The sequence below is a fragment of the Rhinolophus hipposideros genome (genome assembly GCF_964194185.1).
Source record: "Rhinolophus hipposideros genome assembly, chromosome: 19".
Lineage (NCBI taxonomy): Eukaryota > Metazoa > Chordata > Mammalia > Chiroptera > Rhinolophidae > Rhinolophus > Rhinolophus hipposideros.
The window spans coordinates 11,334,938-11,348,541 of record NC_138065.1 but is presented as its reverse complement, the minus strand read 5'-3'; the positions used below and the strand labels follow the sequence as shown (position 1 = coordinate 11,348,541).

The window sequence follows — 13,604 nt, the reverse complement described above, 5'->3', positions numbered from 1 at the left end:
GGTTGGTGATTTCAAGTTGCAAACTGTGAAGGAATATTCTTCCTTGGGGCCAAAAGTAAGATTTATTTCCTCCCTTGAGAGTAAATATGTTTTGTTTGTTTTTTTGCTAAAGTTTAAGCCAGTCAAACTCTCTGTTGTGTAAACTTTTTTTAATGTCTTGACTCGTCTAAGATGGAAGCATCATGTCTGAAGTGATTTATATGAAATACAATATTTTCAGCATCATTTGTAATGTGGTGGTTAATAAGATTCAATTTTCCACTTCTCTGAAGTTTTTCCTTTAATACTGAGATTTATGTATGCTTTGGAGGAAATTTTCTAAAATAGTATTCATATCAGTTATTGCATTGTGATGTTCCCAGAGGTATGGCTATTGATCTTGTTTGGTTCTCTACCTTAAACACCCCCAGAACCCTCAGGTTTATTTTTGGTTCTACTTTCTTGCTGATGGGTAACTTCTTCGTGCACTCATTGTCCTTGCATTCTCTCCTTCCCTGTCCCAAACTGACTGCTTCTAATCTGCTATGGAAAGAATACACAGTTGACAAGCTTATTAACTGAAAGAGTAGGCACTGAGGAAGGAGGTGAAAATGCTTTGATGGGAAATCATGAGCTTTTCTATTACATGGACTTTGTAAGTTTGGTTGGTGTCTTAGAGGCCTTTTACTTTTTTTTTTCTTTCTGTATTCTAAATTGTTGAGGTTGTTCAGTGATTGAAAACCAGGTTAATGAAGTGTGATTATATTAGATTTGCTACGAAAACATTTGAGACGATCTGTTTGAAGAGCTGCTGGGATCAGATGGTGACATGTCTTCTATAAAATCAATCTTACGTTCCATCTCTGGGAAGGCAAATTAATTTCATCTGTGCTGTTGAGCAACCCTTCCTCACTTTGAGTAACTTTTTAAAAACATATTTATTTTTACACTTTATTTATTTATTTATTTATTTATTTATTTATTTATTTATTTATTTATTTAAATTTACTTTTTTGGGGAAGGGAAAGGGAACAGGACTTTTTATTGGGGAACACTGTGTACTTCCAGGACTTTTCCAAGTCAAATTGTTGTCCTTTCAATCCTTTCAATTAGTTGTGGAGGGCGCAGCTCATCTCCGGGTCCAGTTGCCCTTGCTAGTTGCAGGGGGCGCAGCCCACCATCCCTTGTGGGAGTCGAACCGGCAACCTTGTGGTTGAGAGGACGCGCTCCCACCAACTGAGCCATCTGGGAGCTCAGTGACAGCTCAGCTCAAGGTGCTGTGCTCAATCTTAGTTGCAGGGGGTGCAGCCCACCATCCGTTGCGGGAGTCAAGGAGTCGAACCTGCAGCCTTGTGGTTGAGAGCCTGCGCTCCAACCAACTGAGCCATCTGGCCACCTGGGAGCTGAGCGGCAGCTCATTGACTCCAGTCTAGTTGTGGAGGGCGCAGCTCGCTGGCCCATGTGGGAATCGAACTAGCAGTCCTGTTGCCCAGAGCTCGCGCTCTAACCAACTGAGCCACTCGACCACTCTTACACTTTATTTAGTGTATAATTTTATCTGTTATAAATATATAAAAGAGATATGGATACTTAATTATTCTTTTATTTAAGGAGTCATATTAGCTGTCATAAATGGAACTATTCAAAGAACCTTGCTGGGATTAAAAATACTTAATGTGCAAAATATTTTCTAACCTTTTGCATATTGAAATCAATTGTACATCTAACACCATGAAAAAACATTTCTAATTAAAACGTCCAATTTCGCCGTATGATACATTTTGTCTAATTCATCCTGAGTCGTAGGCTTTTTTCAGATGTGGCACCTGTCCTAACGTATGTATTAGCCAGTAAACCAGAACTCAAGAGGTAACGTTTCTCTCACAAAACTTTAAAATCTTGTTTTTTTTCCTGCCTAGGAAAATGAATTACAATGAGCTAACAGAAATCCCATATTTTGGAGAACCAACCTCTAATATTACTCTACTGTCATTGTAAGTACATAAGATTCAGCTCTTTTACTTAAATTATGAGTAGTACAGCTTTTGGTTTTTGTTTTGGATACCCTTATTGTTGATCCCAGTTATTTAATATCCTTGTGGCCTGGGGTGGATCACTGGCAATAACTTCAATTTAATCTTTGTTTTGTAGAGTCCATAATGTAATCCCAGAAATAAATGCAGAGGCTTTCCAGTTTTACCCTGCTCTTGAGAACTTAGATCTCAGCTCAAATATAATATCAGAAATCAAGACATCTTCATTTCCTCGAATGCAGCTTAAATACCTGTAAGTTAATACAGTTTAAATTAGATTTACTTTAAAGTGCATGTTTATTATTCATTGATGCTTATCTTTCCAGAAATGTCTGTTGTTGTTATTTTGATATGCATATGTGAAACATATGTATGGTCAGTTTTTTGTTTTTTGGGGTTTTTCTTCCCCCCCTTAAAGAAAGAGTGCGCTATGCACTATTGTCAGAAAATGCTGTTAAGTATCCAGGGTAATTTTTGAGATTTAATTCTGGATTGTGTTTCATTGCCAGTTTTGTAAGAAGTAAATAGTTGAGTGATTTGTTAAACAATGGTTCGCCCTATAGAATGATGATGGTCATTAGTCTGTGTGCTGGTGTTTTGCAGTTTACAAGCATATTCACACATACTGTTTCAACCCAAATGAACTCGGTATTATTCTTATTTTGTAGTTGAAGAAACAAAGCACTTAAATTGTTATATTTGTAAAGTTGTATGCAGTTGCTAAGTGGTAGAACTGGGGGCTCAGTATTGGACTTTGGGCAGCTTTCTGGTGGTAGTATTTTTTTGTTGTTGTTCCACTAAGTTTTTTTGTTGTTGTTGCAATCTTGTTCATTTTAGGAACTTGAGTAATAATAGGATAACCGTTCTGGAGGCTGGTTGCTTCGATAATTTATCCAGTTCCTTGTTAGTGGTAAAGTTAAACCGAAACAGAATTAGCATGATTCCACCCAAAATCTTCAAACTGCCTCACCTCCAGTTCTTGTGAGTAACCACGTAGATTTTGTTTCTTACAGTGTCTTTTTCTTTGTAATTATTATCAGAACACATCCGCAAATCAGTTTTCTGACTGTAAAACTATTTTTGTTAAAGGGAACTTAAAAGAAACAGGATTAAAGTTGTGGAAGGTCTAACATTCCAAGGGCTTGACTCCTTAAGATCTTTGAAAATGCAGCGGAATGGAATTAGCAAACTTAAGGATGGCGCTTTTTTTGGCTTGGATAACATGGAAGAACTGTAAGTACTGAGCTGGAATCGGAGATTGTTAGGAAGGGAGTCTGACTGGGGCTTGTTAGTGCCAAACCACTAGGGGAGTTGCTTTAATTATACCAGGGCGCATTAGTTCTTTCTCCCTTCCCTGATAGGAAGTAAGTGTATGCTAAGCTCTTTACGTTTTGTTATCTAACTGGCATTTTTGTCATCATTTTTACAAACATTTCATCTAAATAGTCTATATTCCTTTAATGTTTTGGCTGATGAAAATTACCAGAATTTATCCAGAACAGGTATACTATACCTCTCAGTGTCTCAATTTTATAGATCTGATATTTTAGACAGTCTTACTACTTGCTAGTACCAAATTTGAAGGAAGATGGGAATATTTATTGACTAGAATTTGTTGGCTTACGTGGGTTGAGTGAAGGTCTGTGTTTCTCTGAGCAAGACTTCATGAAGATTTTTGGAATCTTCTCATCGCAGAGCTTGTTGTGAAACATATTTTTTCCCTTCTTTCTCTAATGTGCAGAGAGCTGGAGCATAATAACCTTACAGAAGTGAACAAGGGGTGGTTGTATGGCTTGCGAATGCTACAGCAGCTCTATGTGGGCCAGAACGCTGTTGAAAGAATCAGCCCTGATGCCTGGGAGTTCTGCCAAAGACTGTCCGAACTGTGAGTGTTGGATGGCATTCCAGTGGAGGCTGTGAGACTAACGCAGGTTGGGATGAATCATTCCCATGGCCAGTAATGCAATCTAACATCCCTCTTTATTAGACGCTTGTTGAAAGCTCTAAGTTTATCATGTAAGTAGAATAAGGGTATGAAAGTTGAACTGAAATACAGTGAATTCCTTACCTTCCATGTTTTCTGTTTTCAGTGATTTGTCCTATAACCAGTTGACCCGCCTGGATGAATCTGCCTTTGTGGGTCTCAGCTTACTGGAGACGTTGAATTTAGGGGACAACAGAGTCACTCACATTGCTGATGGTGTCTTTAGGTTTCTTTCCAATCTTCAGACACTGTAAGTACATCTGTCATTTTTGTGTGCTAATTTTTTAAAAGCAGTTAAACAAATACATTAAAACAGCTGATCAGCCTGAAGATTTGTATCTGTTAACGTTTTGGGTTCTTTGTCCTGCGCCTTGGGGTAGACAGTCTTACTTGTCTCTGTCCTCATACCTAAATCTCATCTCTAGCCAGTTCAGTTTGTACTGTAATTCTCAGTTAATCAACCAAACAAACAACAAAGCATCTCTTACTGTGCCAGTTACTGTGGGATAAAACACAGTTGCTGGTGTCAGGAATGCACATTTTCTTGTTTCTCTGACCTTGAACTACCAGTAGTATACCAGAACCACCGCTTCTCATTCAAAAGGATGCAGGATGTGTAGCCCTGGAAGGAGACCTGTTCATTGTCACTAATTTGCTGCACGACTTGGAACAGAAAAAACTAACATTTGTTAATGATCTGTACCAGGTGCTTTCAGAACACAGGATGTGATTGCTCTTTTTCATAGCAGGGGGCTGAGGTTCAGAGAGATTATAATGATTTGTTTAAAGTCACATAGCTTGTAAATATTTGGGTCAGGATTAGAACCCAGGCCTGTTTGATATTAAAGCTCGCCTGCTTTGCCATACTGCCAGGTGAACAGAATCACTTAACTTCTCCTGGGTGTCATTTTCTTTGTCTCTTCATCCAGTGAAGATGGACATATTAGATGGTTACTGAAGGCAATTTCAGTTCTAAAATTCTGTGATTCTATTAGTTGAATGATCATGAATATAATTGAATGAAGAGATATTTCAATGAAATACAATAATCTCAAACATAGAGCAGAATTAGAGAAAAAGAGTAATTAGTAGAAATTTTAGATTCTAAGGTTCTTGAATAGGGGACTTTCTGGTCATCAGATTCAGAGCTGATAAATGGTCTCAGAGAAAATGCAGACTCCCAACTTTGTGGCCTAACCATCAATGAGAAAGAAAGCATGATGATTTTGTGAAGGTGTGTTTATGTGCATGAGTGTGTGTTTGATTTTCTTTTTTCTTTTTTTAAAGTTAGTGAGGTAGTCTTCCTTCAGTTGGTCTTGAAAAATTCAGTCATTCCCCCCTCCCCCCATTTTCTATATTATCAGAGGTGAAACCAGATCAGTTATCAGATACAAATTGCCTTTTGACAGTCAGGGGATGGCAAACAGTTTCAGTATACTAGTGATTATCATAACATTAAAGTTTAGTAAAGTAATTGCAGAAGTAACTGATGGTCTAATGCCACAGAGATAGTTAAGGCAGAATTAGGATCCGATCTGAGAAATCCTGGCTTCAGACCAGCGCTCTTGCCATTGTAGGTGTACTTCTTACTCATTCTGGTGATGAGTTTGATTTCTGCTGTGCTGTGGAGGACAGGGAACATCTTGAAGAGTCGAGCCATCGGTTATTCAGTGTTTACTCCTTAGTAAAATAAAATGAGCTTTGTTAGCTCTCATTTCAAGGAAATGGATAGCTGAAGGGAAAGAGTGGTCTCCTATCTCCTTACTGTGATTCATACAACTGCAAAAAAGCTTTGTGCTTTATTACGAGACAACTTAAGGAAGCAAAACTGATTAAATATCTTTAACTGGTGTTTCTTCCATCAGAGCACATGGTGTGGTGCAATTGCATTTCCTCTGAGAATGGAACAGTGGATTTGAAAAGATCCTTACTTTTCCTTTTAAAGAAAACAGTGATCACTCTCACACATTCTTGCTTCCCAGGGGGCATGTTTAATTGCTGTGGAGCTGTGAAACTGTATTCACATCACTCTTTGTCAGCCCTTTTAGGTTAAGGGCCCAGGGGAAGGCTTGGGTCACCCAGAAATCCCATTAGTCTGAAATCAGCTTTGTAAGCCATATCCCCAGCATCTTGAAGTGTTCCTGCTTTTTGCAGGACCCTGACTATAATTTTTAATATGCTAACACAATTAGGGACTGTTAGCTAGGGCGGTTCATACTCTTGCAGGTTGCTTAATTTCTTTATCAAGGCCAACTTAATTCTTAGCTTATGAGAATTACTTTTTACATTCTTACCGCAGATGTTCTTTACAAAGTTGAGTCTTCATCATAACTTAGCTGTTTAAATAAGGATAAAAATTAGCATTGCCATGCCAGGTTGGTGCCCGATGGTGTAACGGGCATGTTGACTAACATAGCCTGTTTTTCTCTGACATTTTTATAGAAACTTAAGAAACAATGAAATTTCCTGGGCCATAGAAGATGCTAGTGAAGCCTTTGCTGGACTCACGAGTCTCACTAAGTTGTATGTATTTATACTATTTCTGTAGGCCTACAGAGGTATATTTTCAAGAATCAATTGTAAATGTGATTGGATTTATGTCTGTTTGCTATGGCTGGAAAGTCTGAGCCTTCCGACTCATTTACTAAAGGAAGAAGCTTTGCTGTTTGTTAAGTTTTTTGGTTTTTGGTTTTTTTTTTTTTAATTTTGTTTTCTGTTATGGGACACTGTCTATTGGAAGAGCATTCCTATGGGCACTTAAAGGGAAGTTGTTTATGGAACTCGAATTTCTGTTTAAGTAAAAGAAATGCACTGAGAAACCAGAGTTGAACCAGTAATCTGTTTAATTATGTAAGATCTAAAATCTTACTTGAGAGCATCCTCTCTCGCTGAATTACCCATGATTACCCATAATTTAGCAAGGGAGGGTGCTCTCAAGTAAGGTTTTAGGTCTTTGTCCAGTAGGATTTCTTCAAGGCTTCACAGCGTATTTCTTTGACTTGATGGTCTTTTGCTAAGAAGGGAGAAATGGGGGAAATAATCCAATTTCTCATGAAAACTACCAGTGTAGTCAGTAGTCAGGATGGTTGTTCCTGGGTACTGTTAGCTCTAACATCTTAACAGAAGCCTTCATGCTGTGCTGTGCACTGGTTAATCAGAAAGGTTTGCAGCTTTCTTACACACGCACATTAAGCTTATTTTCCTCTTTTATAGGTAAATGTTTGATTTAATGAATTTAATTTCATTTAGTGGAAAGCTTTATTAGGAAGGTCTGTTTGTTTTTCAGAATCTTACAAGGAAATCAGATTAAATCAATTACAAAGAAAGCATTCATTGGGCTGGAATCCCTTGAGCATCTGTAAGTATTCTGCATATATTTTACTCAGTTTATAAATAATCTTTGCTATTAGCAGAGGTTTTCATGACCATTTAAAGTGTTTATAGAACTTAATTGTAGAAATGGTGACTGGTAATGTTTTGTTTCTCTTCATTTCAGAGATTTGAACAACAATGCTATAATGTCTATCCAAGAAAATGCTTTTTCTCAGACTCGCTTGAAAGAACTGTAAGTAACTTAAGTCTTTTTTTTTCTTTCAATCACAGTTAGATCATTATCCATGCTAGTGTGATGAATGTGACCCAGATGTTTTCAAAAGCACACAATTCAGGCAGGAAGAAAGAAAGTGTTACATGCAGTTATTTCAGTGGCTGGATATAATTTGAAAATAACCCAGATTGCAAAGCCCCGAGGGTGTGGCCCCAGGCCCTTCTGCGTTGGCTGTTCTGCTGGTACTGCTGGTCAGCGAGAGCCGAGCGCTGCTCCTCAGGCTGTGTGTGCCCTACTGTTCCGTTCTTTTTCTTTGTTCCCCTCATCCCTTTTGGACTATTGGAAGCGTATGTTTCTAATTCTTACCCCTTGGGGTGGGTTACAATTCAGGTATTATGTAATTTTGGGGGGAAATGATCTCTCGCTTTCAGTATAATGGTCAGAGAGGATGTCTCTTACCTGTTTGCTCAAACAACGAAAATGCTCAAAAACTTAGTTATAATAGAAAAATGCATATCACTTCATATCCTTTCCATTCATGATTTTTTTTAAAAAAGGGTCTTAATTGATTCAGAGATTTCACAGGTGGAGGGGTGGCTAGTTGGGTATTTGTATTAATTTTAAATTCTGGTGATGCGAATATTCAGCCAGTGGGAAGAATCAAGAAACAATGACAGTTTATTTTGCCTGCTAAAAGCTCCTTAAAGAAAGGTCTGTGGACCAGAACTGCTTCATGATGAGAAAGGGATAGAAATTCAGAGTAAGTGTAGAAACTTTTAGAACAGTTTGGCATTACTGTGATACTTTTGTTGAATTTTATAAAAGTATTGATCCACAAGATGTTGGAAATTTTAAAAACTGGTTCTTCACCACAGATAGTCTGAGATGCACTGGAAATTCTTGCTCCATTCTTTTACAACTGTGTGATATTGGGGCCAATTGATTAGCCTAAGACTCAGTTTTCCTCCTTAAAATGGTAATAGCAGTTTCCTCAGGGTTAATGAGGCTGAAAGAGATTAATTTGTTCATTCAAGAAATCTTTGTTGTTGTCTGCTGTGTAAGGAAGGTACTGTTCACAGCAGTGCACCAGACAGAGCCTGTCCTCATAGCGTAGTGCAATAAATTCTCGTAAAGAAGATACACAGTGAACCGGTAGATATATAATATCTCATCTGATAATAAATGTTCCACAGAGCAATAAAGCTGGGTCAAAGGTACGGAGAGTGACAGGGCTTGCTGTTTTAGATAAAGTAGCGAGGGAGGGCTTTGCTGAAGATAACAACATTTGGACCAGGACCTTAGTGAGGTGAAGCGACAAACCACTGAGCACGGGCTGAAAGGCATTCCACGCACAAGGAAGAGCCCCTGGAAAGGCCCTGAGGTAGGAGCTCGCTCCTTGTGCCTGCAGGTCACTGCTGTGGCTGCCAGACCAGAGCCAGGGAGGAGTGGGCAGAGAGGAGGTCAGAGAGGTAAGCAAGAGCCAGGTCATGGGGGGCCTGGGAGGCCAAGAGGACTTAGGACCGTCCCCACTAAATACCTTAGGGAGCTTTGGAGAGTTTTGACCAGATGCTCAGCACAGAGCCCGGCGCATAGTGCAAGTCGAATCACTAATATCAATAACAAAAATAAAAATGTTATGGTAGTTATCATTTGTTATTTTCTGCCAGATTTTTGAAGTGGCTTTTTTCTTTTTCTTCTTTTTTCTTTGTGTCTGTTGAGATATTTTGAGTTATGCCTTGTAGGCTTAGTTTAGCATGTAAAGGCCCGTTTATTGTATATCAGCATGACCTTTTTTTGCCTGTGATAATCTGAGGGCCAGCAAGAAAGTTTTAACTCATGTTACGAGAACACAGTTCAAAATATAATTTAGAAAGTAGATGAAAGCAAATATTGTCGTTTCATCCGTCAGCGAGTCATTCAGTAATTTGGGAGTTGGCTTTTACAAACTGCTAATGTAGGACCTCTAATGCAACCTTTTTACTGAGAAGTTTTGGTTGCTTTTGGTTACTTTAAATCTAAGTCATATTTATAATACTTTTTATATCACCATTTATTAAAATCTCTTTTACTTTTTGGTATCCTTCACAATGCTTTGCATAAATATGGGGAGAAGGTGGGAGAGTCGCCTATAAGTTAAGTAATTTACATTAAAATTATATAATCATGGTAGAAAAATGAGAAAATACAGTTAAACCGAGAGGGAGAGAAAGACCTCATATCCCTACTACTCAAAGACAGCCACTGTTAATATTTGGGTATATATCTGGCCACACGGTACCTGTTGAAAGAATGCAGGTCCTCAGTGAGGCACTGTGCACAGTGTTGGTTAGCGTGTGAAGACTGGAACGATGCAAAGAAATAGAAGTGAAGGGAACTAATGTGAATTCAGTGGTATCTGGCCAGGAACTGTGCTAAATAAATACTTTGTTTAAAACTTTTTTTGAGGGAGGCATTGTCAGTCCCATTTTCCAGGAATAGAAACTGAGATTTTGGAGACATTCAGTATTTTACCTAAGGTCAGTGGAATTAGGAAATGAGTCCAGGTCTCATAAGCCCAGCTTACACCTAAGACACTGTAAATCAGACTTTGTTACTCCTCTGTTCTTAACCTCTCGAGGGCTTCCCATCACACACAGGAAAACACTGACTCAAGTTCTTAACTTCTAAAGCACCTGTGTGGTCTGGCCCTCCCTGTCCAGCTCTCTGACCTCGTTCCATCACCATCTCTCAGTTTCTTCTGGCTGCAGTACTCTGCTGCAGCTCTGTGATTGGCTCTGTCACTGGTAGCTGCTGTCTCTACGTCTTTGCCTAGCTTTGTTTTTCTTGATAGCACTTTCTGACATTATACTTTGCATTTATTTGTTTATTGCTTGGTTCTAAATATATAAGCTGTGCCACGGCCTAGAACAATGCCTGGCATATAGTAGATTCAAATATTTCTGAATGAATGAATGAATTGAAATGAAATGAAATGAATGAGACCTAAGAATTCTTATAATGCAAAAGGTAACTTTTGGCCTGCTTATTTAAAACTAACCCTTGATAAAATATGACTTTTGAGATAGGCTTAGAGACTGTTTGAAACGTCTTTGGAATCAGATCTTTGGTACTTTATACCAAACCTTAAAACTGGCTGAGGAGTCATTAAAAGAAAACACTGATTTTTAGTATATGTGCTGCCAAAGCGAGCACAGAAAACACTGATTTTTAAGCTATGTTTTATAGGCCTCTTATGGGCCACAAATAATTTTTCAGTGGTTCTTAGTTTAAGTTGTAGTAGACATTGCCCCAGGGCTGAAGTGTTGTCAGTCTTGATGAAATAATTTGACACCTTCTCCACAATGAAGATGTCTTTGCTCCAATATATATAGTAAGCTTTTCTCTATACTTTTCTGGGAAAAATTTTAAACCTCAGAGATTTAAAGGAAGGTATAAGGAACATCCATATACCCTTTACCTAGATTCAACAATTGTTAATTTTTTGCTAAATTTATTTCTCTCCCTCCCTCGTCCCTTCCCTCCTTCCGTTTTTCCCTCTCTCCCTCTTTCCCTCCCTCCCCTCCAACCCTTTTGTCTGTCTCTCTCTCTCTGTATACACACACACACAATTGTTTTGCTTAACCATTTAGAAGTAAGTTGCAGACATCATAAGAATTCACCTTAAATATCTCAGCCTGTATTACCCAAGAACAAGGATATTTTCCTACATAACCACAGCACTAGCGTCACACCCAATGAAATTCACATCGAAATTCACATCTAACATATAGTTCATGCTCAGATTTCCCCAATGTCAAAAAGTGTCCTTCGTAGATCTTTTTTTTCTAGTCAAGGATCGTGCATTTTATTTGGTTGTAATGGCTTTTTAGTTTAATCTAAAATGAGTCCCTTTCCCTGGTCCTCCCCTCTCCCACCTTTTTGTTATTTTTCATGACACTGACAGTATTTGAGGAATTGAGGTTGACAGTCTGAGTTTTGTTTTTTCATGGTTAGATTCAGAGTAAACACTTGTTTGACAAGAAAAATGCATAGATAAATAGTAAGCTTTTAATGCTTGAAGAAACTTAGAATGAAAAGGAAAGGGTTACTTGTCCTCTTTTTTTCTGCAGCATCCTGAACACTAACAGTTTGCTCTGTGACTGCCATTTGAAGTGGTTGCTTCAGTGGCTGGTTGATAATAACTTCCAACACTCTGTGAATGTCAGCTGTGCACATCCTGAATGGCTGGCAGGGCAAAGCATCCTGAATGTGGATCTGAAAGATTTTGTCTGTGGTTTGTATTTTTGTTTTAAAATTTTATATATTACACACTTACAATCCTAACAATAGAATTTAAAAACATTAAACCAGAATGCTTTCCCATTAGTATTTATTTCCATTTCTCTGTGTTTTTCTCTAACATTTTTATATTTGTTGTAATTGTAGGTTAACTTTTATATTCTTTGACTTAATGTATCATAAGCAGTTGTTTTCCTCTGTGTGTGTTCTTAAATGACCATTTTTAATGTCTTTATGAATGTGGGCCTTTCCTTTTTAGGGAGATTGTTAACCTTAGAATAAATATTCAGTAGTAAGATTCCTGAATCAAAAAGTATGATTTTTTTGTTTACATGAATTCATTCAAAAGTATAAATCTTTTTCGTTTGTTTTTCAGTAGATCTTGAAAAGTGCTACGAGGTGTTTTCTAGAAAATAGCGCTAGTTTATGCTGTGACCAGCAGTGTATGAATTAACCCAGCTCACTTGGTTTCTAGTTTTGATGCAGTTTCTTAGGACTAAAGTGGCGGGGTGTGGGAGTGTTTTGGAGGGAAGGGGGCAGCCATAGACGAGTTTTCTTGATTGTAGCACTTACACTTTCACGTATACGTCTGTGTTGTTCTTTCTCAACTTGGAAATTTTCACTTTACACTTACATTTCCTTAAAAGTGGAATAACTGATTCTGAGCTTTATAAATGTAGATCTTTTAGATAATTATGTTTGTGTCACGTATCACTAGTATCTCTGATCACTTACATAGCAGTACATTGCCAGATCTATTTCCACCATCTACTCAAAGATGCGTCAGGCCCACAAAGTAGTTATATTGTTTTTACAATTTTTAACGAAGAAAACAAAGAATCTAATAATTAAATTGTACTTTGTTACAACGAATTCTCTCCTGACTTTCTTAGTTTTAAATGTAAACACTGTATATTTTGACCTCTGTTTTCATGTTTCACTTTTATGACACAGTGAAATGTTACCCAGTGAAGGTAATGATTAAGAATTCATATACCTGCCTCTCTGAATCAGTTCAATAACATATTATTATTTATGAATCTATAGTTTCTTAGCCAGTCTCAAGCCAATATTTAGTTGGACATTTGACATATTTGAAAATTTTCACTATTAGGTGAAAGTTATGCATGCACAAAGTACTTTCAAATAATGTTTTAGTAGGTATTCCTTGTAAAATTTAAGTTCATAATCCCTATTTTCTATATTGGCACAGAAAGGATAATGGGTATCATATACATGTTTATATAGGTAACGTATCATGTTTATATATGTAACAGGCTAAGGGTATTAGAACTTGTCTTGAAATTCTAAGATAGGTTTCTCTTTTTCCCCAGTAACTGGTAATGCTTAAAAAGGACAGTCTAAGCCTAAATGACAGTAAGGGGTAGTGGCAAGGGTGCTAAAACCCTGAAGTCTGAAGTCCAGCCCAGGCTCTGCTGCTGACTTACTTGTCTCTGAGCAAGTCATTTTCAGGCCTCATTTTTCTCATCTTTAAATGAGGGAATTGGACTCGAGCTCTGTAGTTTCTTTCAAATATAATACGCTTTTTTGTAAACACAGCACACCATTTTACATCATTTATTTTAAGATTGAGTCTATAGAAGCAAAAATATAAATAACTGACTTGGCTCCTGCCCCATGTTTTTCCTCTTAGATGATTTTCTCAAGCCACAGATAAGAATACATCCTGAAACCACAGTTGCCCTAAGAGGTGTGAACGTGACCCTGGCGTGCACTGCAGTGAGCAGCAGTGACTCACCCATGTCTGCTGTGTGGCGCAAAG

General features: G+C 37.8%; 1 protein-coding gene across 4 annotated transcripts in view; it reads left to right on the top strand.

Annotated features, from left to right (window-relative positions):
• LRIG2 (leucine rich repeats and immunoglobulin like domains 2) overlaps nt 1-13,604 on the top strand; it is a 91,524-nt gene that overhangs the window by 64,603 nt on the left and 13,317 nt on the right. For all 4 annotated transcript variants that reach the window (XM_081026037.1, XM_081026035.1, XM_081026034.1 and 1 more), the window contains 11 exons: nt 1,899-1,973; nt 2,131-2,265; nt 2,850-2,993; nt 3,102-3,245; nt 3,754-3,897; nt 4,103-4,246; nt 6,439-6,519; nt 7,283-7,354; nt 7,493-7,561; nt 11,653-11,816; nt 13,476-13,604. The exon at nt 13,476-13,604 is cut by the window's right edge and continues 192 nt beyond it. In XM_081026037.1, coding sequence (XP_080882163.1) covers nt 1,903-1,973; nt 2,131-2,265; nt 2,850-2,993; nt 3,102-3,245; nt 3,754-3,897; nt 4,103-4,246; nt 6,439-6,519; nt 7,283-7,354; nt 7,493-7,561; nt 11,653-11,816; nt 13,476-13,604 — 1,297 coding nt within the window. In that variant the 5' untranslated portion in view covers nt 1,899-1,902. The remainder of the gene's footprint in view (nt 1-1,898; nt 1,974-2,130; nt 2,266-2,849; nt 2,994-3,101; nt 3,246-3,753; nt 3,898-4,102; nt 4,247-6,438; nt 6,520-7,282; nt 7,355-7,492; nt 7,562-11,652; nt 11,817-13,475) is intronic.